We start from the raw sequence: 26,218 nt of genomic DNA, 5'->3' as shown, positions 1-26,218 counted from the left end.
GACGAGAAATTGAGTACCTGCTGAGTTGCAGTTCCCCATGTCATGTGTGTCAACACCCCCAAACACCTCCTCAGCCCCCCACCCCCAGAGCACTCACCGCCATAACCATAACACCCCCACCACCCCCCAGTCTAATCATGCATCTTTTCTCATGTTTCGCAGGATTCCATCCACTGGTGATGGGGCCAGCCACAGCCCAAACCCGGGGAGCCAAGCAGCCCTGATGAAACCGACACGGAGTTGATCCACATGCCTGAAACCCAGGACACCCCGGAGCTCGAGTCTGGGCTGGCCTGGGGGGGGGGGGGGGGGGGGGGGGGGGGGGGGGGGGGGTGGGAAGAGAGAGAATTGGCCAGATTTGGGAGTTCAGCCAGCTCTCTCCGCTCCAGTGTCCCACCCCCACCCTCACACCCCTCTTGCCGTGCAGCTGAAGGGCTATAGCTGATAGAAATTGGCAACATGGGCACTTCACACAACCCCAGCAGATTCCCGTGGGTGGCTGGGCTATGTACCATGTGGGAGGGCTATGTAGGCATGTGGGAGTCATTGCCTAGCATCCCAATCACACCTTGATGCATGGACACTTGCTTGGAACATTGCGGGAGGCAACATCCAAATACCCAGGGAATGGGACACAGCTCAGGGGACCCATGTCCACAGTCGGATGGTAGGGGGATGCCTTGAGAGATGGGCCAAGGGTTAGCGGAGGAAAGTGACAGAGGCGTCATACTGCTTATGGTCAAGGATTTATGTGTCACAGATGTCCAAGAATGCCACACTCTTCTGATGATGCCTCCCCAACACCCCTCATGTCTCCCTCCTCCGGTGCCCTTCGTGATCCACAACGTGCTTAACCTCCTTGCTCTACCGCTACGCCTATGGGTGGCATGGTAGTAGTGGTTAGTACTGTTGCATCACAGTGGCAGGGACCAGGGTTCAATTACCGGCTTCGTTCACTGTTGTGTGCGGGAGTTTGCACTTTCCTCTACATGTCTGCATAGGTTTCCTCCGGGCAACACAAGGCACACAATGTAAATACATAGACACTGGCATCAGGTGAAGCATACAGGAGTGTAGTGTTTCGGAGTCTGGTAACTGCAGGGAAGAAGCAGTTTTTGAATCTGTTCGTGTGTGTTCTCAGACCTTTGTATCTCCTGCCTGATGGAGGAAGTTGGAAGAGTGAATAAGCTGGGTGGGACGGGTCTTTGAATATGCTGCCCACTTTCCCAAGGCACCGGAGATGGTAAAAGAATCAATTGGATGGGAGGCAGGTTTGTGTGATGGACCTGGGCTGTGTTCACGATCTCTGAAGTTTCTTGCGGCCCTGGCCGAGCAGTTGCCGTACCAGGCTGCAATGCAGCCCGATAGGAAATGCTTTTCTATGATGCATCTATAAAAGTTGTGAAGAGTCAGTGTGGATGCTAAATTTCCTTCTGGGAGGAAGTATAGGCGCTGTACTTTCTTGGTGGCGTGGCAGCATTGGCATGGGTGGACCAGGACAGATCTTTGGTGGTGCACCTCGGAATTTGAAGCTGCCAACCATCTCCACCTCAGCCCCCACTGATGCTGCCTGAAATCAATACCCAGCTCACTATTTTGCTGGCGTTGCACCACTCCACTAGGTTCGCTCCTGTATTCTGACTCGTCGTTGTTCAAGATGCAACACACTACGGTCATGTAGTCAGTAACTTGTAGATGGAGTTGGAACCAAATTATGCCAGTCTATATATAGTAGGCGGGCTAAGTACGCCAATATTTGCTCTCAAATCAATGATTACTAAAGCAGATTTTAATCATTGCTCCATTACTGCCTGCTGCCTGTGGGAGCTTGCTGTGCACCCCTTTTTCAACTAAAGCCTGGGTGACTGCCCTTCCCTTTTTTCATTTCCCATGGCAATGCCTTAACCAGAGTAAACCTGCCTAGTTTGATTTTCAAAACAAAAGTTTGGCAGTTAACTGAGGCCTTTGTGAATTCTCCATGACAACCAGAATCCACTTGCCAAGCACTGTCTTCTCAGTGTTTATTGTTGTCAACAGCACGCCGCTTTTTTCAGCAATACTCTGTAGTACCAAATGACTATTTGATTTAAACTGCAGGGTTTACAAAGTCATTCAAGCTGCTGACGTCGCATAGAAGGCATTTCTAGAAAGCCAGATTTGAAGCCTGTGATTATATAACTTGCAGAGACTGATTTGTCAAATGTGTTTTTGAGTTGTTTTATTTGCCGAGAAGATATGGAATGCTACCCAAAGTAGAACACCCACCATTTTTACTCAGGAGGCTACTCCAAGCCACACTATTTCCAAGCCAATGTTCAATATGCATTGGCTCCCAACAGTGCCTACGACCATAAGGTTGCCAAACATAGGTGAAAATACAAAAATTGCATGTTCATAGCAAAAGGCACCTCACCTCATAAAGACAGGGCACCAGCGGGCTGGCTCCCCAACATGGGCACTGCCAGCCTGGCACCCCAGCAGTGCCACCTGGGAGCCCTGTCAGTGCTATGGTGGCACCATCAAGGTTGCATTGCCACTGCCCAGGTGGCACTAGAGTTCCAGGATTGCGCCCTGACCAAAGCTCAACCATCCAGGGCCCTCCGCTAGGAGACCTCATTTATTGTCCAGAGTCGGCGTGGCATGGCCAATAGATCACTATAGCAATAGAAAGACAGGAGTTGCCATGACAAAAGTGTGGGGCAATAGAAAAAATGTAAAATTTTTCAAAAATACTTGAAACTATTCTAAAACCTCGACAACTGAACTTCATTGAATTAAAGTGAATTACTGTCAAATTAACAAAAGGTGTTAACAGGTTAAAAGTCAGAAAACAGAAGCAGAGAGCCAAGAATGTAGATGTAGTGATGAAATATGTCCCAATGGTGGTGGGGTGGAAAAACGTTAATTGATCTTGTAAAATTAAGGATCTTTGTCACCTCAAGTGATCTTCATCTTTGGAGGGCGAGGGGGGGGGGGGGGGGGGGGGGGGGGAGGTTATTTATGGAGAAACTGAGCAAATTAAAATAGGTAGATGTTAACACAAGGATTTAGGGCTGAACAAGATTGTGCAATTGTTGACAACCTGAACAATGGGTTTGCCATCATGCGACAGAACGCATAAGTAGTAGAGAGGAAAAGATTTTTTTTGATACTACTTTAAAACTTTGTCTAGTTGCTAATATTAAAGTTTGATTTGCCACGTTCATTGGTTTGGGATCAAAATGCAAAAGAAAATACTTGCTAATGTAACGAGAAGTAGTCTTTTGAGCTGATAAAACAAGGTCTACCATTTAATCATTGTTTGTCTTTTCCCTTTTTTCAAGGGGAGGCTACAAAACAAGCCAATACTTATGAACAATGAACAACCGCACGCTGCATTCATTCAGTCCTTTGTTTTATTTAGTTATTTGCCACTCACAGCAGAAATTAATTAAGCGGCCACACTAAAATGGTTCAGTGGAATTAATGCTACAAATCAGAGGTTCATTAGTTTTTGGGTGTTGTGCAAATTAGCTTTTATATGGCATTTTATTGAAGGAATTTCATGAAGTTAGAATCAGTCTCCATCGAGAATAAGAGGAAACAAAAAAAAAAAAAAGGGAAAAAAGGACCCCCCCTCACTCCCCCCGGAACAGTCTCCTGCAAGCCATTGAAATTTCATGGATCCTGATCCTATAGGGCAGCATGAAAACAACATGGAATGATGGAGAAGGAAGCATTGCACATATTTGACAAGTGAGGATGAAGAGTACTACAAAGAGAAATGTATTAAAAATTCACATTAATATTGAGGTGTAAGCCATGGCTTTTCTGCTTCAAAGATGCCATTGATGCCCTGGAATTTAACACTTAACATTGAAGTTAATATGCTCATCCTTTAAAAGTTAGAATTACAACTGTATGGTGGAAAAAATGATTGCAATTCATAACTCTTCCAAGAAGGCACAAGAATTTGTACAACATTAGTTTCATTGATCTAAGTTTAGTAAAATGAAATTTTAATAATGCCATGTCATCAGCCTTAAAATCTTTATGCAGAGACTCCAAGTATCTAGTACAAAAACAATCAGAATACCATAAGCCTCAATATTGCACTTATTTTGTATTTACATCTAAAAGGATGGTCAGTAAAGTTATGAGTCAGCCTTTAAAAAGTTTATTTGGTGTTAGAAAGTAAAATTGCCCCTTTTCTAATTCCGAAAGGTTAAATAAGTCACGATTGTAAAAATTAACAAGTTTACATTAGCATAAATACTTTCAGAGCCAAAGTATTAGACTTGAGGTATTAACAGAAAATGTCAAAGGCTATCTGCAAACATTTGCAATATCAACACAAACCAGCACAAAAAAAACCTGTGCAAAGACTGAAGGTGTCATCAGCAGGGCAATATATATAAGCCAAGTGATTTAATCACAAATCAGACTATAATCAAATTGAATTACAAGAAACCTTCTCTGTAATGAGTTTGTTAATACAGATTGAACATTTTTCCTGCAAACAAGTTTAGACTTTAGTTATCAAAACCAAATATGCAACACTAATGGAGAAGACTGATGGATATCATAATTAACATACAAAGATCACACAAATCTCAATTACAAAGGTCTACTGCAAAACAACTACCAATGAAAAGATTTAGCATAATTAATACTGAAATCCAGCAAAATAAAAATGGGCAATTTTTTGATTTCAATGAAAGACTGGTTTTCATGCACACCTGATATTTTAGTTCCATCGAAATTAGTAGAAAGAAAAGAGGCAGTGTGTATAATAAGTACTTGATCCACTAAGGGCAGTTTGTCTCAAAACCCCCAAATTTGATTGGAGATAACAGTTGGGAGGTGGAAGGACATATTAAACAATGCAGAAAAAAAATGAATTTAACTGTACCTGGATTCATTGACATTTATTTGTCTGCAAGCAAACCAAATTCACCAAGCCACAAAGATGGTTGGTTTTATTTTTTATGTAGTTTAAAACATCAAATACTTGCAAGTTTCATCAGATGTACCACAGATGCTAACTAATCGCTATAATTTCTGCTATTCAGACTTACATTTCAGTTCGTCCCAGAATCTGACAAAGTTCTAAACATTAAAGTGCACAAAGGTGAAGTAATGTCAATGGACATCAGTTACTGTACTTAAGAAATAACAGCAAATGTCATTTAAATAATAAGAGTCAATGATAATTGTACTCAACTTCATGCCCAGTTGTTACAAGTCATGGGAATATGCTTTCATCACATTATTAAAATAGGGCAAGCAACGTCTGTTGACAATTGTTTGAACGGGTTTTATAGAAATTACAAATTTGTCGTCATTTAGTTATACAAGATGACTGCTCAATTAATTGACAGGTAGGTTCAAGCAAAGATGTTAATTATAATAATAGAATGCACTTTTCTGTTTGGTAAATAAATTTAATAGCTGGTTAATTATAAATTAAACTACTGATGCATGAATTTTCTCAATGAACCCTTGAATAACCATTCTAAAAACGATTCAAATTTTCACCTAATATTTAAGATATCAAATCACACTGTCTAATATGACTAGTTAGAAACCAGTGATCCAAAGAGAACAATCTAAAGATATTATGTTGCCTAGAAACCAGGTTTTACCTGTTTAGCGTGAAAATATTCCTCAATCATAACATGACCACATTCCTAAGAACAAGTGACAAATAGTGCTTCCACAATGAATTGTAGGATAATTTGGTTAGAATTAAGAATTAAATATGAAAATATCCATCACAGAAACCGCTCGGACTTCCATTAACCTTTAATGTGCCAATTTAAATAATAGGGAGAATGATCCGGCCATTTTGCCAGTGGGATCTTCCGGTGATGCCAAAGGCAAACCTTCATTGCGGGTTTCCTGCCAGTGGGATTTGGATGCAATAGAAAAACCCATTAACAGCGACAGGACCAAAAGATCCCGCTGCTGGCCAAGATCCAGCTATCTCCTGCCACTGACATACCGCAAGGGGGCATGGAAAATGCTTCCCAATATGTCAATATAGAGAGTTCATTCAACAAAATAAGCACCATACAGAAAAACATAGTTCACCTGTTAAAAACCTGTTTAAATATTTCCTTGAACAGACAACCAGATGATAAATAACTTTAAATGTTGAGAATATAATAATCAGTTTACTTTAACTTAGTTAATATATAGAGACATCGTGCAGCCATTTGTAGTTAGCCATTCGTTTTCGGTTATAAATCAAATTCACTTCACACGCATCATTTAGAACATCTAGTGCACCCGGCTTATTTTACTTGAAGTTTGTTGGTTACTGACAGCTTTTATATTCTAAGCACTCAGAAAAGGTGAATTATGTAGCTGTGCAAGGTTGAGATCTTCTGATCTTTTGTAATGATAGGTAGTGTTTCGTCCACAATCCACATACTGATATCTTTCAAGTGAAACCTGTTCTGTATGTCCAAAGTAGGACGTAGTAACAGTTGCTCTGGAAGGAAGTGAAATCATGGTGAAACAACGTAATCCATAATTTATATAAAACCTAATTTATACCAATTTTAAAGGTAGCAGATTCTAATAACTTAGGAAAACAACTTCTCTTCATTTCTTTGTTTCACTTTTAAAAAAATGCACTGCAAAAGAACACGATTCATTAAAGAACAGGGTGAGAGAGTGCAAATTCAGCCAGTGTTAAAAATAATCTTTCTGGGTTCAATCTTAAGTGGACAAGTTACATATATCTAATTGTTGCAAGTTAGATACTCTGGTTTAATTGAACCATGATGGGAAACAGTATGTTAATTGCCTAAAATGTGTAATGAATGAATATTTCAAGTTGCCAGCTTTGTAGGTCTTTTCATTTGTTTCACAATTACAATCATCTTTACAAATAAGCAGTTAATATGTATCTGCATAAATATGTATCTACAAATCTAGCTTTCAAGGTAGCTAATTAACACTTTACAAATAACAATACACAGGAACAGAACCATCGGCCCAAGCCTGTACCGGTCATGATACCACCCTTGGCCAAAACCCTCAGCACTTCCATTTATTAGCTTCAGATTATCACATCAGCTAGCCTTGGTTTTACCGTCACCATTTTAAACATTGTCCAGGATTGTCAATTTATTTCAGATTCCAGCATCTGCAGTAATTTGCTTTTATCAACTGAATAAAACCTACTTCCTGTAATCCTGGTAAGTTCAATTATTACATCCATTTTATACCTTTCTCCGTAGGAGGCTTGGCATGATGTTTTAATACGAGATTTATTTTGGGATTGTATCTTTAGAATAAATGAAAGTCATGTGGCTGGTTCTGCAGTCTGCTTGAAAAACCCCTGGGTGGTTTAATTGTTGAGATCAAAGGAAGGCTACGAACAGTGGTGCTGTAAATTGTCAATTTACACTCAGGTGAAAGAGGATTCTAGATCAAGGATAGCCAATTAGTCCTTCTACCTGGATACAAGGATTAATATATGTTTCACCTTGCCGTGAAGAAAAGGGCAGAGAAAGCCATTTATGAGATATGGTTACAGGCGTCCCTACAAATCAATGAATACCTCAGACACAAACCCCAAATTTTGTCATTGTTGAGTTAGATAAGATTTTTGAAAGGCAAGGGTGTCAAAGGTTCTTTTAGAGGGGGAAGGGGGGGTGGAGAAAGAGAAAGATAAGTGGAGCCAAGAGCACAACCAGATCTTACTGAATGGCAGAATGGGCTCAAAGAGTCACATGGCCTACTTTACTCTTGTATAACAATGATGGCAATTTGATCGCTGTATCACACAGTTGCGGACAAGTCCCAGTTCAAAACATAACCCAGGCAGTAGACAGTACAAGAAATACAAGACACAGGTAAGGATTTTTAGGCTGGCAGGTTGTCCCTTTCCACGACTTGGAGTCGGTAGCCAATGCATTTCTGCCAATACTGGCTCCCTGGAGCCATTTCACACTCCTTAGTCAGGAGGAAGTCCGACATGAGTGTCGCTGGGGCAATCGGATTGTCTGGCAGCTCGAGTCCCAGCTGTTCAGGGGTGTTGGGGACAGTGGAGGCCTCCACCTCATGCTCCCAAGCGCCCCCCCCCCCCCCCCCCCCCCCCCCCCCCCCCCCCCCCCCCACCCCCCCCCCCCCCCCCCCCCCCCCCCAGCGAGTCACTTTCTGGGTTTTCCCACTGCCACAAATTCCTCTTCCCAAGTGTGAAAATTGACACTGGGGGAGAAATGGCTCTTAAGTGGTCAATAATTAGCTGCTTAAGGGTCTCAATTGGAAAAGCCCCACCCATCCCACCATAAGTGTGCTTCCAATTCACAACTTTTCAATTCTGAATTTATACAGCATGGATTTTGTTTACACATTTGAAAAGGAGTGCAACCACATTCTACATCAAACTCATGCACTTAATATTTAATATGTTATCCAATGTACTTACTGCATCATAATCACAATGTTATGTACTTTGATTGATGTCAGTGTGCAGTAGTCACTGTAATTATCAAATAACAGTTTAAGATAGTAAACAATCTCCATGCAAAGACATTTTCAACTAAAACACAATTTGCATTCTGTTGGAAAATATTGCAATCAAATAATGTACATTTGGTCTGGTTGTTCTCCCTCTTTGGCATTTAAGAGTATTTACATCCATTTGCATCAGAGGGATTAGCTTCATTAGCTTTCAGTTAGAACTATTAATATAGTTTTGCACTTCATCAGTAGTTAGCACTGGAGCTCAAATTCTGTGCATTGATTTGGGGCTGTTGATATTTTATTCACTAGTAATTTGGATACAGTACTGGAGAGGCCAAGAATAATCTTGGAACTATAACCCATCATGAATCATTTCCTCATTAACACATCTCAAACTCCGAGCCCGATTGGGATTGCTGAACATTCTTCAAGATTACCATATGATAGTTATATTCTAACTGACAAACTCAGTACAACAGTAGAATGTAAACAGGTATTAGCTAAACTAGTTCTAAAAATGAAAATATATTGGTTATATATTTTGCCCTAATACAATTCACCTGATCAAGTTAAGATTGTATTCTGTAGCTCCATTTACTGAAAAACAATGGTGTAACACCAAGGCATCCATGTCATGTCTAAACAGACAACCAGATTAAATGAAATGGAGATAAAAGTTTTTGCTGAATTTAAAATTACCACCAAACAAGTTAAATGTTATGGTTATACTACACATAAGCAACATTACCACGTTTATTGCATTTGCCTGCAAGTTTCTAACCTGAATTTATGTGTCCTTTTACTAAGATTATTTGGCTACACACTCAGCAGTAATTAGCTGCTGTCCAGTCTACATGGAGTAGACTAGCTGTCGAAATGCAACCTATTCTTGCATGCAGCAAGATCTGGACAACATCCAGGCTTCGGCTGATTTAAGTACCAAGCATCAAGCAGTAGCAGTACGACGAAAAAGAGATCTTAGTAAAATTAAAGCAATTTGATTAAAGGGCAATGGCTTCAGGGATACAAAATTGGCTGACGGTCAGAATAAATGGTTGTTTTTCAAACTAGAGTCAAGTGTGCGCTGGTAACCCCCCCCCCCCCCCAAAAGAGGTCAGTGTTGTGAAAACAGATCTTTCAAAGACCTGACCTTAAGCATCCTGCACAGCTTGGTAGCACAGTGGTTAGCACAGTTGCTTCACATTCTAGGGTCCCAGGTTCGATTCCCGGCTTGGGTCACTGCCCGTGTGGAGTCTGCACGTTCTCTCCATGGCTGCGTGGGTTTCCTCCCACAATCCAAAGATGTGCAGGTTAGGTGGATTATCCATGATAAATTACCCTTGGTGTCCAAAAAGGTTAGGTGGGGTTACTGGGTTATGAGTGGAGGAACGGTCTTAACTGGGGTGCTCTTTCCAAGGGCCAGTGCAGACTCGATGGGCCAAATGGCCTCCTTCTGCACTGTAAATTCTATTCTATGATAATTTCCAGATGACATGAAACTCTGAAAATGCAGTAAACAGTGATTTGGATAGCAACAAACTTCAGGACAGGGCAGTCTGGTGAAATGAGCAGGCACACAGAATTGAACAAAGAAATCTGAAGTGATTGATTTTGGTAAGATAAATGAGCAGAGCAAACAAGGTAAACGTTACAATTTTAAAAGGGTGTTGGAACAGGGAATCTTGTGCACAGTGGTAATGCCACTGGACTAGTCGTCCATAGGTACAAATCCACCATGGCAATTGGTGGAATTGAAATTCAATTATTTTTTTTTAAATCAGAAATTAAAAGCTAGTCTCAGTAATGGTGACCATGGAACCATCGTCGATCACAGAAACTCAACAGGCTCACTGATACCATTTAGGGAAGGAAATTTGTTATTCTAACCTGGTCTGGTTTATATGCAACTTCAAACCGACAGCAATGTGGCTCCCAATAAACCTTTGAAGTGGCATAGCAAGCCATTCACTTCAAGGAAAGTTAGGATTGGCAAAGACAAATATTGGCCTTGCCAGCGGACACCCACATCTCACCAAAGTAAAAAAAAAGACCAAGGAATATTACATAATATACAGACTTTCGGTGGCGTACTTGGTCACGTATTTGGTAGCTCCCGCTCGTGAAGGACTTTTTCTCCTGAATTTTTCGAGATTTTATTGGAAAAGAATCGGTGAAGAGTGAGACAGTGAGGAGAAATCCCCCACCAGTATGTGGAGACGTGGACCAGAAGTGGTCGAATACGAAGAAATAGTAGAACAAAGAAGGAGAATGCAGACCCTGCAGCACAGGAAAGCATGGCAGAGGGGCATGATCCCAGTTTGGTGGCACAGTGGTCAACGGTACAGCTGGTGGAGTTCATTCAGGAGAGCTTCGGCAAGCAAAAGGAGGAAGGGTTAGACTCGACTAAGGCAACGATCGATCGGGTGGAACAGGTACTGCTGGTGAGGGCATTTAAAGAGGCAAGGGCACGGAGTGCCCTTCCCCCAACAATGTCACAGGCCTCGATCTCACTGATCCTAAAGTGGGAGAAGGAACCAGAGGTATGCAGGTCATACAGGCCAAACTCCCTATTGAATGTTAATGCCAAACTGTTGGTTAAAATCTTGGCCTCAAGGATAGAAGACTGTGTCCCGGAGGTGACAGGGGAAGACCAGACGGGTTTGTTAAGGGCAGGCAGCTAACGGGCAACGTTAGAAGGCTCTTAAATGTTATCATGACGCTCTCAGAGGGGAGTGAGATTGAGGTAGTGGTTACGATGGACACAAAAAAGGCCTTTGACCAGATGGAGTGGAATTATTTGTGGGAGGTGTTAGGACGGATTGGGTTTGGGCAGGTCGTCACTGATTGGGCTCAGCTGCTGTACCAGGCACAGTAGCAAGTGTATGAACGAATCGGCTGATGTCGGGCTATTTTAAGCTGCACCGAGGGACAAGGCAAGGGTGCCCCCTCTCCCCGCTGTTGTTTGCCCTGGCCATAGAGCCACTGGCGATGGCACTAACAGCATCTCGGGACTGGAAGGGGGCGGTCCGGGGAAGAGATGGATCACAGGGTCTCGCTGTACGCCAACGACCTGCTCCTGTATATATTTCTGACCCATTAGGGGGGATGGGGGAGATTATGTGGATCTTAGGGGAATTTGGCCGGTTTTCAGGGTATAAATTGAATATGGGTAAAAGTGAGATGTTCACGATCCAGACAAGGGGCAGGAGAGGAGACTGGGAGAGCTGCCGTTCAGAATGGTGGGAGGGAGCTCCCGCTATTTGGGAATCCAGGTGGCACGGGAATGGGAGACATTACATAAGCTAAATCTGATCTGGCTAGTAGAGCATATGAAGGAGGACTTCAGAAGGTGGGACATGCTCCCACTGTCACTGGCAGGGAGGGTACAGGCAGTGAAAATGATGGTCCTCCCCAGATTTGTTTGTTTTCCAGTGCCTCCCCATCTTTATCCCAAGGGCCTTTTTTAAACGGGTAAACAAGGTGATTTCGGGTTTAGTGTGGGCGGGTAAAACACCGCAAGTGAAGAAAGTGTTGCTGTAGCATAGTCAAGGGGAGGGTGGGCTGGCACTGCCCAACTTTAGCAACTATTACTGGGCGGCAAATATAGCCATGTTTAGGAAGTGGGTGGGTGATGGTGTGGGAGCACATGGAGGCGGCATCTTGTAAGGACACACGTCTGAGGGCATTGATAATGGCACCACTGCCGTTCTCGCTGGCCCGGTACTCCACAAGCCCGGTGGTAGTGGTGGCCCTGAGAATCTGGGGGCAGTGAGTGGAGGGAGCATCGGTTTGGGCTCCAATTTGTAACAATCATCGGTTTGTACTGGGAAGGCTGGATGGAGGGGTTCAGAGGTGGCAGAGAGCAGGGATCGAGAGGATGGTGGATTTATTCATAGATGGGAGCTTCCCCTGTTTGAAGGATTTAGAGGAGAAATTTGAATTCCCAGCAGGAAATGAATTCAGGTATGTGCAGGCATGGGATTTTTTGCGAAGGCAGGTTTCGACCTTTCCGCTCCTACCGCCATGGGGCATACAAGACAGGGTAGTTTCTAGAACGGGGGGGGGGGGTGGGAGAAGGGAAGGTATCGGATACTAGGGTGCGGGCCATCTCTGACCGGCTTGAAAGGATACTGGAGAGGGAGGCGGAGGATCCAGTTGCTGTCGTCCATGTTGGTACCAACAACATAGGCAAGTCTAGGAAAGAGGACCTGTTTAGAGATTATAAAGAGCAGGTAAAGGGAACCAGCACTCAGGAACTCAGGAGCCTCAGCCCTTGACCCTGTCCAACAGGTACGAGGCACTTGCTCCCTGTGTGGATGGCGAACAGGGCTGCAGGAAGGATGAGTCAGCTGACCAAGGCACCATGGTTCAGTAGGCCATTCAAGGGGAGGGAGTAAATAGGCAAGTTGTAGTTGTAGGGGATTCTATTCTAACAACATAGGCAAGTCTAGGAAAGGCAAGTCGAGGAAAGAGGACCTGTTTAGAGATTATAAAGAGCTAGGATTCAAATTAAAAAACAGGTCCTCAAGGGTCATAATCTCCGGGTTACTGCCCGAGCCACGTGCAAATTGGCATAGGGAGGCAAGAATAAGGGAAGTTAACACGTGGCTGAAAGAGTGGTGTTAGAAAGAGGTTCCTTTTCATGGGACAGTGGCATCAGTTTTGGGACAGGGGGGGGGATGGTCTCCACCTGAACCGAGCTGAGATCAGTGTTCTGGTGAAAAGAGTAAATAGGGTGGCCAATAGGACTTTAAACTAGTGATTGTTTGGTGGGGGGGGGGGGGGGGGGGGGGGGGGGGGAGTCAGGGAACCAAGAGGTGAAGTAATCAGTGGGAAGCGTAGCTGCTTAGGAATACAAAAAAAGCACGAAAAGACAGAACTCAGGAGAGGTTACGATAGTCCCCATCTCACAAAATATGACACAGTGTATGGAAAGGCTCAGTGAACCAAGGTCCACCACACTAGGAAAACAAAAAGGGATGGTCAATAGAGAATTAAAGGTGCTATATTTAAATGCGTGCAGTGTACGGAACAAGGTAGATGAGCTTGTGGCCCAGATTATGATTAGCAGGTATGATGTGGTAGGCATCACAGATGTGGTTGCAGGGGGTTCAGGACTGGCATGTAAACATCCAGGGATTCATAACCTATCGAAAAGACAGAGAGGTGGGCAGAGGGGGCGGGGTTGCCTTGTTAATTAGGAATGAAATTAAATCAATAGCACTAAACGACATAGGGTCAGATGATGTGGAGTCTGGGTGGGTAGAGTTGAGGAACCACAAAGGCAAAAAAAACATAAGTGGGAGTTATGTACAGGCCTCCTAACAGTGGTCAGGACCAGGGGCACACAATGCACCACGAAATAGAAAGTGCATGTCAGAAAGGCAAGGTCACAGTGATCATGGGGGACTTCAATATGCAGGTGGACTGGGTAAATAATGTTGCCAGTGGACCCAAAGAAAGGGAATTCATTGAATGTTTACAGGAGGGCTTTTTGGAACAGCTTGTGATGGAGCCCACGAGGGAACAGGCCATTCTGGACTTCGTGTTATGTAATGAGCCTGACTTGATAAAAGATCTTAAAGTAAGGGAGCACTTGGGAGGCAGTGATCATAATATGGTAGAATTCAGTCTGAAATTTGAAAGAAGGTAGAATCAGATGTAAAAGGTGCTACAGTTAAATAAAGGTAACTACAGGGGCATGAGGGAGGAACTGACGAAAATCGACTGGGAGCAGCGCTTAGTGGGAAAGACAGTAGAACAGCAATGGCAGGAGTTTCTGGGAGTAATTGAGGACACGGTACAGAGGTTCATCCCAAAGAAAAGAAAGGTTATCAGAGGGGGGATTAGGAAGCCATGGCTGACAAAGGAAGTTAGGGAATGCATCAAAGCAAAAGAGATAGCCTATAATGTGGCAAAGAGTAGTGGGAAGTCAGAAGATGGGGAAGGCTACAAAAACAAACAGAGGATAACAAAGAGCGAAATATGGAAAGAGAGGATCAAATATGAAGGTAGGCTAGCCTGTAGCATTAGGAATGATAGTAAACGTTTCTTTAAATACATTAAAAACAAATGGGAGGCAAAAGTAGACATTGGGCTGCTCCAAAGTGACGCTGGTAATCTAGTGATGGGAGACAAGGAAATAGCTGAGGAACTAAATAAATACATTGCGTCAGTCTTCACAGTAGAAGACATGAGTAATATCCCAACAATTCAGGAAAGTCAGGGGGCAGAGTTGAATATGGTAGCCATCACAAAGGAGAAAGTGCTAGAGAAACTAAGAGGTCTAAAAATTGATAAATCTCCGGGCCCAGATGGGCTACATCCTAGGAGTTCTAAAGGAGATAGCTAAAGAAATAGTGGAGGCGTTAGTTATGATCTTTCAAAAGTCACTGGAGTCAGGAAAAGTCCCAGAGGATTGGAAAATCGCTGTTGTAACCCCCCTGTTCAAGAAGGGAACAAGAAAAAAGTTGGAAAATTATAGGCCAATTAGCCTAATCTCGGTTGTTGGCAAGATTCTAGAATCCATCGTTAAGGATGAGATTTCTAAATTCTTGGAAGTGCAGGGTCGGATTAGGACAAGTCAGCATGGATTTAGTAAGGGGCGGTCGTGCCTGACAAACCTGTTAGAGTTCTTTGAAGAGATAACAAATAGGTTAGACCAAGGAGAGCCAATGGATGTTATCTATCTTGGCTTCCAAAGGGCCTTTCATAAGGTGCCGCACAGGAGATTGCTGAGTAAAACAAGGACCCATGGTATTCGAGGCAAGGTACTAACAAGGATTGACGATTGGCTGTCAGGCAGAAGGCAGAGAGTTGGGATAAAAGGTTCTTTTTCGGAATGGCAACCGGTGACGAGTGGTGTCCCGCAGGGATCAGTGTTGGAGCCACAGCTGTTCTCTTTATATATTAACGATCTAGATGACGGGACTGGGGGCATTCTGGCTTAGTTTGCCGATGATACAAAGATAGGTGGAGGGGCAGGTAGTATTGAGGAGGTGGGGAGGCTGCAGAAAGATTTAGACGGTTTAGGAGAGTGGTCCAAGAAATGGCTGATGAAATTCAATGTGGGCAAGTGCGAGGTCTTGCACTTTGGAAAAAAGAATAGAGGCATGGACTATTTTCTAAACGGTGACAAAATTCATAATGCTGAAGTGCAAAGGGACTTGGGAGTCCTAGTCCAGGATTCTCTAAAGGTAAACTTGCAGGTTGAGTCCGTAATTAAGAAAGCAAATGCAATGTTCTCATTTATCTCAAGAGGCTTGGAATATAAAAGCAGGGATGTACTTCTGAAGCTTTATAAAGCACTAGTTAGGCCCCATTTAGAATACGGTGAGCAATTTTGGGCCCCACACCTCAGGAAGGGCATACTGGCACTGGAGCGGGTCCAGCGGAATTCACACAGATGATCCCAGGAATGGTCGGCCTAACATACGATGAACGTCTGAGGACCCTGGAATTATATTCATTGGAGTTTAGGAGGTGGAGGGGAGATCTAATAGAAATTTACAAGATAATGAATGGCTTAGATAGGGTGGACGTAGGGAAGTTGTTTCCATTAGCAGGGGAGACTAGGACCCGGGGGCACAGCCTTAGAATAAAAGGGAGTCACTTTAGAACAGAGATGAGGAGAAATTTCTTCAGCCAGAGAGTGGTGGGTCTGTGGAATTCATTGCCACAGAGGGCGGTGGAGGCCGGGACGTTGAGTGTCTTTAAGACAGAAGTTGATAAATTCTTGATTTCTCGAGGAATTAAGTCTATGGAGAGAGAGCGGGTAAATAGAGTTGAAATCAGCCATGATTGAATGGTGGAGTGGACTCGATGGGCTGAATGGCCTTACTTCCGCTTCTATGTCTTATATCTACAAAGAACTCACGGAGTTGGAGGTAACTCAGATAGAGGAGCTAAAGGGTAAATGGGAAGGTGAGCTAGGGTGCGAGATAGAGGCAGGTCTGTGGGCGGATGCCTCGAGTAGAGTCAATGCTTCCTCCTAGTGTGCCAGGCTCAGCCTGATACAATTTAAGGTAGTCCACCAGGGACACATGACGGCAGCCCGGATGAGCAAGTTTTTTTGGGTAGAGGACAGGTGTGCAAGGGGGTCAGCAAATCATGTCCATGTTTTGGGCATGCCCGAAGTTTAAGGGATTCTGGCAGTGTTTTGCAGTCCATTGTGCTAAAACCACAGGTGGTGCCGAGACCAGAGGTGGCGATTTTTGGGGGTGTCGGAAGATCCGGGAGTCCAGGGGGCGAGAGAGGCCGACGTCTTGGCCATGGCCTCCCTGGTAGTCTGGAGGGACTCAAAGCTCGCGAAATTGGAGATCTGGGTTAGCAACATGGCTGGGTCCTCAGTCTTCAGAAAATCAAGTTCGCCCCAAGAGGGTCAATGCTAGGGTTCGCCCTGAGGTGGCAGCCGCTTGTCAACTTCTTCGGGGAAAATTAACCGTCAGCAGAGGCAAAAAATTTAAAGGAGGGGGGTTAGGCTATTTTCGGTTTCGGGTTGGAGAGACCCGTTAGGGATGGAGATGATTTATGCAACATTTTAAATTATGGATATGCATGGTTTACTGTTACTATTATAAAATTACAAATACCTTAATAAAATGTAAAAAAATAATCAAAAAATTACATGATATACTGCACAGGAATAGACTATTTAGAATAATAATCTTTAGTGTCACAAGTAGGCTTCCATTAACACTGCAAAAGAAGTTACTGTGAAAGTTTGGCCCAACTAGTCCATTTCCGCTCCAATCAAGCACGTCTTTCCGGTTAGACCCTGGCTGGAGCATTGCGGAGAATTTTGGATATCACACTTTGGGAAGGATGTCAAGACCTTAGTGTGGGTGCAAAGAAGTTATACTAGAATGATATGAAGACTTCAGTTATGTGGAGGAATTGGGGCTGGTTTAGCACACTGGGCTAAATCGCTGGCTTTTAAAGCAGACCAAGGCAGGCCAGCAGCACTGTTCAATTCCCGTACCAGCCTCCCCGAACAAGCGCTGGAATGTGGCGACTAGGGGCTTTTCACAGTAACTTCATTGAAGCCTACTTGTGACAACAAGCGATTTTCATTTAATTTCAAATGAAAGGTCGGAGAACTGGGTTGCTTCTCCCAAGAGCAGGAAAAAGGTTAGGGGGAGATTTGACAAGTATTCAAAAGCTTGAATTTGTCAATGAAAGAGAAAATTTCCAGTGACAGAAGGGTCAGCAGCCTGAAGAAATAGTTTTAAGGCAATTAGCAAAAACAGTGACAATATAAGTAAAATTTATATGATATGATGATCGAGAGTGCATTGCCAGAAAGGGTGGTGGAAGCAGATTAAACAATAACTTTAAAAAGAGAATTGAATAAATACTTCTAAGAGGAAAAAATGTCAAGAGCTAGGGAGAGACTTCAATAAAGAATGGGGGGGGGGGGGGGGGGCGGCAAGTGTGATAAAGATAGGAAATTGTTATATTTACACTTTATATTTGTTGCAGTAATGTTATTAAAAACCCTGGTATAAGATGCATACAGGCAGTATGTCTGACAAAGCTGACACAAGGGGCCATAAAAGTGGGAAAATCATTTGATGTTAACCATTTACTGGTCTTCAGATAGATGGCCAATTGTTTTGATTTTGGAGGACTGTAGGGTGTAGATAATTTATGAGGGATGATGCTCAGGCCTAGATTAAAAGGTTAAGGGGCATTTTAATGAGAGGAGACAGAAGTTTGCCTTTTATGTAACCAAGGGTGGAGCCAGCCCTGTCTGCAGTTTGCCGTTTGCCAGTAGGATTTTAAGTCTGACAAGACAAGTCTTCAGCCTGCTCGCGAAAAGTTCTCTCCATGGTCTTTGCACAGAGGAAAACAAGTAAACCGGATTGTTAACCTTTCAAGTGGTCTTTTAACTATATTGGTTTGCTAAATTGGAATATATAGTTGCAGCAGTTGGAGGGAGTAAGTTAAAGTTTTTCCTGTTATTTAGTAAGTGTTTTAACTATTAACAGAGCTATGTTGCTAGCATGATGACTTTTAAAAATTAATTTTAAAAAAAATATATAATCACTCCTGCGGCAAAGCATCCTTTCCTCAGTTTTACAAATTGCAAATTGTTGGGTTTTCATCTGGGATCCTAACAAGAGAAAGGTGGGACTTCAATAAAGAACGCAGAGGCATAGCAGCACCTAGAGGAGAGTACTGGGATATACAGTCAGCAGCACCAAAAGCTGGAGTAGATGATACAAGGGAGAGAGCAGATTATAAGTAGTGAGTAAGTTGTTTTCCTCCAATTTAAAGGTTCATTAAAGAAACGTAAGAAGTCTGGTTTAAAAAAAAACTTCTGCAAGAGTCTTTTAAAAGTATGACTGCAGAGGTCAGTCAGTCCTGTGTTTTATACGGTCTGTAGCATGTGGGAATTCCGAGGCACTCATTGCAGTCTGGATGACCATATCTGCAGAAGTGCCACTGGTTTGACCAGCGTGAGAGACAGGTTTCGGAGTTTGCACGTCGACTCGAGGCTCAGTGGTGCATTCACAAGCTGAGAGGTGCGTGGATCGAATGTTTTTAGATGTGGTCACCCTGTCAGAGAGGGAATGGGTGACCACCAGTCAGAAGGCGTGCACGGTGGCACAAAGTTAGCACTGCTGCCTTTTAGCACCAGGGACACAGGTTCGGTTCCGACCTTGGGTGACTGGCTGTGTGGAGTTTGCACATTCTCTCCTCGTCAGTGTGGATTAAAGAAAGAGGTGATATCACAACATTGATCATGGAGCCAATTACTGCAGTGAGAAGGGATGGCATCTTAGCAGACTCAATTGAGGCCATATGGGTGGCCCTTAAAAACAAAAAAGCGGCGATTGCATTACCCTATTGGCCCCTGCCCAGTCAGGGAGAGATAGAAGAGCAGATATGTCAGCAAATCTCAGAAATATAAGAACAATAGGTTAATAGTGGGAATTTCAACTTCCCCAATATTAAATGGGATAGACATAATGTGAAAGGCTTAAGAGGGGGTGGAATTCTTAAAGTGCATCCAGGAGAACTTGTTGAGCCAGCATGTAGAAATTCCTACAAGAATGGGGGCAGTATTTGACCTAATTTTCAGGAATGAAGCCAGGCAGGTGATAGAAATGTCGGTGGGGGAGCATTTTGGTGATAGCGACCATAACTTGGTAAGATTTAAGGGGGTTACAGAAAGGGTCAAAGGTGAACCAGAAATAAAGGTTCCGAATTGGGGCCCACTTTAATAGGATAAGACAGGATCTGGCAAAAGTGGATTCCTACTTGTCGGAAAATCCACATCAGAGCAGTGGGATCATTCAAAAGGAAATAGCCAACATGTTCCTGTAAATGTAAAAGGATGAGACCAAAAAGTCTACAGAACCCTGGAAATCATGGCAAATAACAAGATTAGCTAAGGGAAAAAGAAAGGATTATGGCAAATACAGGGGGCTGAAAACAGTAGAGGCCCTAGAGGAATATAGCAAGTGCACAGGGGATACTTAAAGAAATCAGGAGAGCAAGGAAGGAGCAAGAAAAATCACTGGCAGGCAAAATAAAAGAAAAATCACAAGGTGTTTCCTTAGTATATCAAGGGCAACAGGGTTACCAGGGAAAGACCAGGGCCTATTAGGGACTAAAGTGGCAACCTGTGCGTGGAACCAAAAGACGTATGCGAGGTATTAAATGAGTATTTTCTACCGGAGAAGGACGATGTAGGTATAGAAACAGGGAAGGGAACAGTGATATAATTGAACAGATTAGCAATGAGGGAGAAGTTATTAGCACCTTTAGCAGGCATAGTATTTAAAACTCTAGATACGAGTGTCCTAGGCTGCAGTGTGTGAGACGAGAAAATATTTCAGGGGCTTTGATGCTAAATTTTCAAATACTCTCAGGCCCCAAGTGAGGTGCCAGAGAACTGGAGGACAGGTAATGTGGTACCATTATTCAAGGAGGGAAGGAATTACAGGCCAGTGAGACTATCAGTGGTAGGGACATTATTGGAAAAAAATTCTCGAGCGACAGAATTAATCTCTACTTGGAGAGACATGGATTAATCAATGATAGCCAGCATGCTTTGTCCAAGGGGAGATCATGTCTTACAAATTTTATTGAATTTTTTTTAAAGAGGTGAATAGGTGTGTAGATGAGCACAGTGTGGTTGATGTAGTCTACATGGACTTCAGTAAGGCGTTTGACAAGGTCCCACATGGCAGACAGAAATGTGGAGGGCATAGAAACATAGGAACTGAGAAAATAGGAGTAGGCAATTTGGTCCGCTCCACCATTCATTAATCATGGCTCATCAACCAACTCAGTAACTTGTTCTTGCTTTCCCCCATATCCTTTGATTCCTTTAGTCACAATAACTATATCCAACTATTTCTTGAAAACATACAATATTTTGGCCTCAACTGTGTGGTAGCAAATTCCACATGCTCAACATTCTGGGTAAATTTCTCCATCTCAGTCCTAAATGATTTACCCCAGATCCTGAGACTATGAACCCTGGTTCTGGACTCCTCTGCTGTCAGAACCACCCTTCCTGCATCTACCCTGTCTAATGCTGTTAGAATTTTATAGGTTATGAGATCCTCCCTCTTTCTGCTAAACTCTAGTGAATATAATCCTAACCGAGTGAAACGTTCCTCATAAATCAGTCTCGCCATACCAGGAACCAGCCTGGTAAACCTTATCTGCGCTCCCTCCATACCAAGAACATATTCCTCAGATCAGGAGACCAAAACTGCACACAATATTTCAGGTGTAGCCTCACCAAGGCCCTATTGATGACTAGGTTGGAGGATTTCAGATATGCAAAGAGGTTGGTTAAGCTGGGGCTGTTTTCCTTCGGGCAGAGAAGGGACCCGAATGTGAAGTACAAAATTATGAGGGACATAGATATGGTGGATAGGAAGGAACCTTTTCCCCTTAGCAGAGGGGTCAATAACCAAGGGGAATAGATTTAAAGGTCAGGGCGAGGGATTTGAGGAAAAGCTTTTTCACCCAGATGATGGTGGGAATCTGGAATTCACTGCCGAAAGGAATTCACTGCCTGAAAGAGGGGTAGAGACGAGAACCATCACTTGAGCACTTGAAAAACACCATAGTGTCCAAAGCTACAGGCAAGAACTTTAAAATGGGATTAGGACATAGGTGCTTGATGGCTGGCGTGGACAGGTTGGGACAAAGGGCCCCTTTCTGTGCTGTAAAATCTTATGATGAATGTGCAAATTTTCTTTTAAAAAAAAAATCAGCCAGTGCAATTGGCCAAATAGCCATCTACTGTCCTGTATTATTTGAAAAGGCTGTAAATAAAAAGCAAATTAAGTTCTCGCATTATCCCAAGAGATTTAGAATATAAAACCCAAAATATAACAGCAAGCCTTCAGAAAATCTTCCCAAGCTGGAATACTATATTCAATCTTGTGCTCCACACTACACCACCAAGATACATTAAGATTTTACAATGGGTACAATGCAGATGGAAGAGAATGCTCCCTGGGTTATGAGAAAATACAAGTATGACGGAAGACAAGAAAATCTGCAGCTTTGTTCTGTAAATTAAATCGGGCAAATTCTGGGTATATTTCTGAACTGAAAGACAAGAACGATTGGGAAATATTACTTAAAAAGGATGACAGTGGATAGGCAATGGCAAACATGGGGAACTGCAATTGTCTGGCACAAAAGTAAAACGAGAACATTGGCCAATCCATGGCTTACAAAGGAAATTAGATATAGTATGTTTGATCCAAAAGCATACAAATGGGCCAAACAGGTCTGAGGATTGGGAGCAGTTTAGAATTCAGCAAAGAAGGACTAAGGGATTGATAAGAAGGGAAAATAGAGTACAACACTAAGCTTGTTGGGAACATAAAAACTGACTATAAAAGTTTCTACAGGTAGGTGAAGAGAAAAAAGATTGGTGAAGACAAATGTAAGTCCCTTACAGTTAGAAACAGGTATATTTATAATGGGGGACAAAGAAATAACTGAGAAACTAAATACATAACTTTGGTTCTATCTTCACAAATGAGATACCAGTAATGTTGGGGGATGCAGGGTTTGGAGGGAGGAACTGAAGGAGATCAATATTAGTAGAGAAATGACATTGGGGAAATTGATGGGATTGAAGGCTGATAAATCCCCAGGGCCTGATAATCTACATCTCAGAGTACTTAAGGAAGTGGCTCAAGAAATAGCTGATGCATTGATGGTCATCTTCCAGGATTTTATAGACTCTGGAACAATTCCTACAGATTGAAGGGTGGCTAATGCAACTCCACTACATAAAAAGGGAGGTAGAGAGAAAGCAGATCAGCAAGCTTCATGTCGGTAATGGAGAAATTCTAGAATCCATTACCAAAGATTTTATAGCAGAGAAAGACTCAGCATGGATTTAGGAAGGGAAAATCATGCTCAACAAATCTACTGGAATTCTTCGAGTATGTCACTAGTAGAGTTGATGAGGAGGAGCCAGTGGATGTGATATATTTGGACTGAAGTCCCACGTGAGATTACAATGTAAAATTAAAATGCAGGGGGTTAAGGGTAGTGTATTGCGATGGATAGAAAACTGGTCGGCAGACAAAAAGAGTAGGAATTAAATGTTTTTTTTCAAATTGGTAGACAGTGACTAGTGGGGTACCACATGGATTGGTGCTGGAACCCCAGCTATTCACAACATATATTAAGGATTTCGATGAGGGAACAAAATGTACTATCTCCTATTTGCAGATAACACAAGGCTGGGTGAGAGGATGAGCTTTGAGGCAGATGCTGTGAGATCAGTGTGATTTGGACAAGTTGAGTGAGCAAATTAATGGCAGATGCAGTATATAATTTGGATAAATGAGAGGTTATCCACTTTGGCAACAAAAACAGAAAGACAAACCATTATCTCAATGGCCATAAATTAGGAAAAGGGAATGTGCAATGAGACCTGGGAATCTTTGTACACCTGTTGCTGAAGGCAAGCATGCAGGTATAGCAGGCGGTAAAGACATCAAATGGTATGCTGACCTATTGCTAGAGGATTGGAGTATTGGAGCAGGAAAGTATTGCTGAAATTACACACGGCCTTGTTGAGGCCCCACCTGCAACAGTGTGCTGTTTTGCTCTTCCTCTCAAACAAGAACATTCTTCCTCAGAGTATGAGCCCAATGGTTCACCAGAGATGGCGGGACTAATGTACGGGAGAATAAGTTGGTTAGGACCATGTTCACTGGAGTTCAAAAGAATGGGGGGTGGAAATCTCAGAAACTTATAAAATCCGACAAGACTAGACAGGGTAGATGTAAGAAGTATGGTCCCAATTGTAGGATGTCACAGTCGGAGGATTATGGGGTAGGTGAGCCTGTGGAATTCATTATCACAGGAAGTAATTGGAGGTCAAAACATTGCATGTTTTCAAGAAGCAGTTATATATAGCACTTGAGGCGAAGGGGATCAAAGGATATGGGGAGGAAGGCAGAATTAGGTTACTATGTTGGATGGTCAGCCATGATCATAATGAATGACAGAGCAGGCGCGAAGGGCCAAATGGTAGCCTCCTGCTCCTATTGAGATAGAAATAGACTTATGGTTGGCATGCTACAGTTAACATGCTGAGAACAAGTGGCCACTGATACACAAGACCATAAGACATAGGAGCAGAATTAGGCCCATCGAGTCTGCTCCGCCATTCAATCATGGCTGATATTTTCTCATCCCATTCTCCTGCATGATCAATGCAAGAGATTTAGAACAGGGGGCAAAATAAACTTTGAGATTTGTGCAACTCACTTGGAAGGTATTAGAGATTGGAAGGAGCAAAAAAAAAAAAAAAAAACTTGGAAAGGGGATAGGGCGAAGAGAACTGGGCAATTCAATTCGACTGAACAACAGCTTGGAGGATGGACATTCTAGGTTTATTCCCCAAGACAATGCCTTGGTTGGTCAACCTCGCTGGTTTTAATTTTAACGATAGCTTGGCAATTAACTTTTCCCTCCTGCATTCCTCATAGCAACGGCTTGACCAGAGTCCACTTGCCAACTAATCAGCATGCTCTTTTCATGTAGTGTAAATTGTTGTTCCCTTTACTGTTGGCAACCTTATGATCTGTCCTGATGCATGCAAGACAAAAAGCTTCTACAGCAAGTCTTAAGGGCAGCATGGTAGCATTGTGGATAGCACAATTGCTTCACAGCTCCAGGGTCCCAGGTTCAATTCCGGCTTGGGTCACTGTCTGTGCGGAGTCTGCACATCCTCCCAGTGTCTGCGTGGGTTTCCTCCGGGTGCTCCGGTTTCCTCCCACAGTCCAAAGATGTGCAGGTTAGGTGGATTGGCCATGATAAATTGCCCTTAGTGTCCAAAATTGCCCTTAGTATTGGGTGGGGTTGCTGGGTTATGGGGATAGGGTGGAGGTGTTGACCTTGGGTAGGGTGCTCTTTCAAAGAGCTGGTGCAGACTCGATGGGCCGAATGGCCTCCTTCGGCACTGTAAATTCTATGTAATCTATGAAAGCAATATTTGTACAAGTTGCAAGTTGAAAGAGACCTTGGAGATTTTGAAGGCTCAATGTGTCTGTTGACAGAAACCAAAGCCAATAGATTATCAATGGAAATCAAAATTAAATACTGATCACACATCTAGGGATCTAGTCAGACAATACTTTGAATATCATATTTAATTCTGGTCACTTGGGGAAAAAAAGGAGACATTCAAATGCAAAGAGTAATGAGGCTGATCTTTAGGTGTCAGGGTCTTAGCCATGAGGAAAGATCAAAGAGACTTTTGCTCTTCAACCTAAAAAGGAGGCATCCAGGAGATGATCTTAAGAGTAAATTTGAGAGACATTAACCCAGATGACTACACCGCGAGTAAGATAAAGGGTTACAGCTTTAAAATCATTACATGGTATATCAGGAATTTCATGAAGACATGGTTCAACACTTGCAATGAATTCCAAGTGTAATGCTGGAGACAGAAACTTTAACCATTAGCTTTCAAGCCAAATCAAGAAAGAAAAGGTACTCGAGGAAACCACATCACTAACCGTACTCCAAATTCCTTTAACTAAATTAGCATTTTGCAGATCATCAATTGTCTGGCAAGTCATTTTCACTTGGATGGTACAGAACTTGTTGAAATAGAGGGACATGGTGTTGAAGCTTTCCATCTTACACATTAGGATAGATCCAAGAATGCCAAATTTAAAAAAAAAAAGGGGAACAAAGTTATACTGCATGAGAAAAGGGGTGCTGATTGGTCAGCACATCGGCTGAGTGGTCGAGACATGGTTACGGTGGAAATTTGACATTCTTGCATCCGTCCAAACGAATGAGAGATGAAAAGCTTCGACAGCAGGTTTCTTTTTCAGCAGTACAAAGCAACTTTCTTCATGATGCACTTTGCTTTATATGAATTTTACCTACATCAATGCTTCAGGTGTACAACATTCAGAACTTATTCATCAGGCTTTAGTCCAAGGGTCCAATGTCTTTTTACCAAATTATGAACAGTTCCACTAAGTTGATTTAAACAGACAAGTCATCATTAATATGTAATGCACTTACTACATGTAGTTCATTTGATCTCCAATTACGGTATGAACAGAATAGTCAATCTGTAAAGAAAAATAATTACTGAAAATACAGGTTGGATACAGCATAAAGCTCTTGAACACCACACTTGACACAGAACAAAAAATATTCTACTCTGGCATAACGCAAGAACGGATCTTTAAATTGGAGGATTGCTTTAAACAATGGATTCACACAATATAGCAAC

The 26,218-nt window shown here is 42.8% G+C and overlaps 1 protein-coding gene across 4 annotated transcripts in view; it reads right to left on the bottom strand.

Moving 5' to 3' along the window:
• Window positions 1-4,140: 4,140 nt before the first annotated feature.
• The window catches only part of LOC140425157 (transmembrane protein 106B-like), a 40,107-nt gene continuing 18,029 nt past the window's right edge, over window positions 4,141-26,218 (bottom strand). For all 4 annotated transcript variants that reach the window (XM_072509122.1, XM_072509121.1, XM_072509119.1 and 1 more), the window contains 3 exons: window positions 26,005-26,054; window positions 8,423-8,476; window positions 4,141-6,475 (listed from right to left, as the gene is read on the bottom strand). In XM_072509122.1, coding sequence (XP_072365223.1) covers window positions 6,319-6,475; window positions 8,423-8,476; window positions 26,005-26,054 — 261 coding nt within the window. In that variant the 3' untranslated portion in view covers window positions 4,141-6,318. The remainder of the gene's footprint in view (window positions 6,476-8,422; window positions 8,477-26,004; window positions 26,055-26,218) is intronic.

This window comes from Scyliorhinus torazame, chromosome 6 (assembly GCF_047496885.1).
Source record: "Scyliorhinus torazame isolate Kashiwa2021f chromosome 6, sScyTor2.1, whole genome shotgun sequence".
Lineage (NCBI taxonomy): Eukaryota > Metazoa > Chordata > Chondrichthyes > Carcharhiniformes > Scyliorhinidae > Scyliorhinus > Scyliorhinus torazame.
Note: the sequence above shows the minus strand (reverse complement) of the source record. Positions and strands in the feature narration are given on the sequence as shown.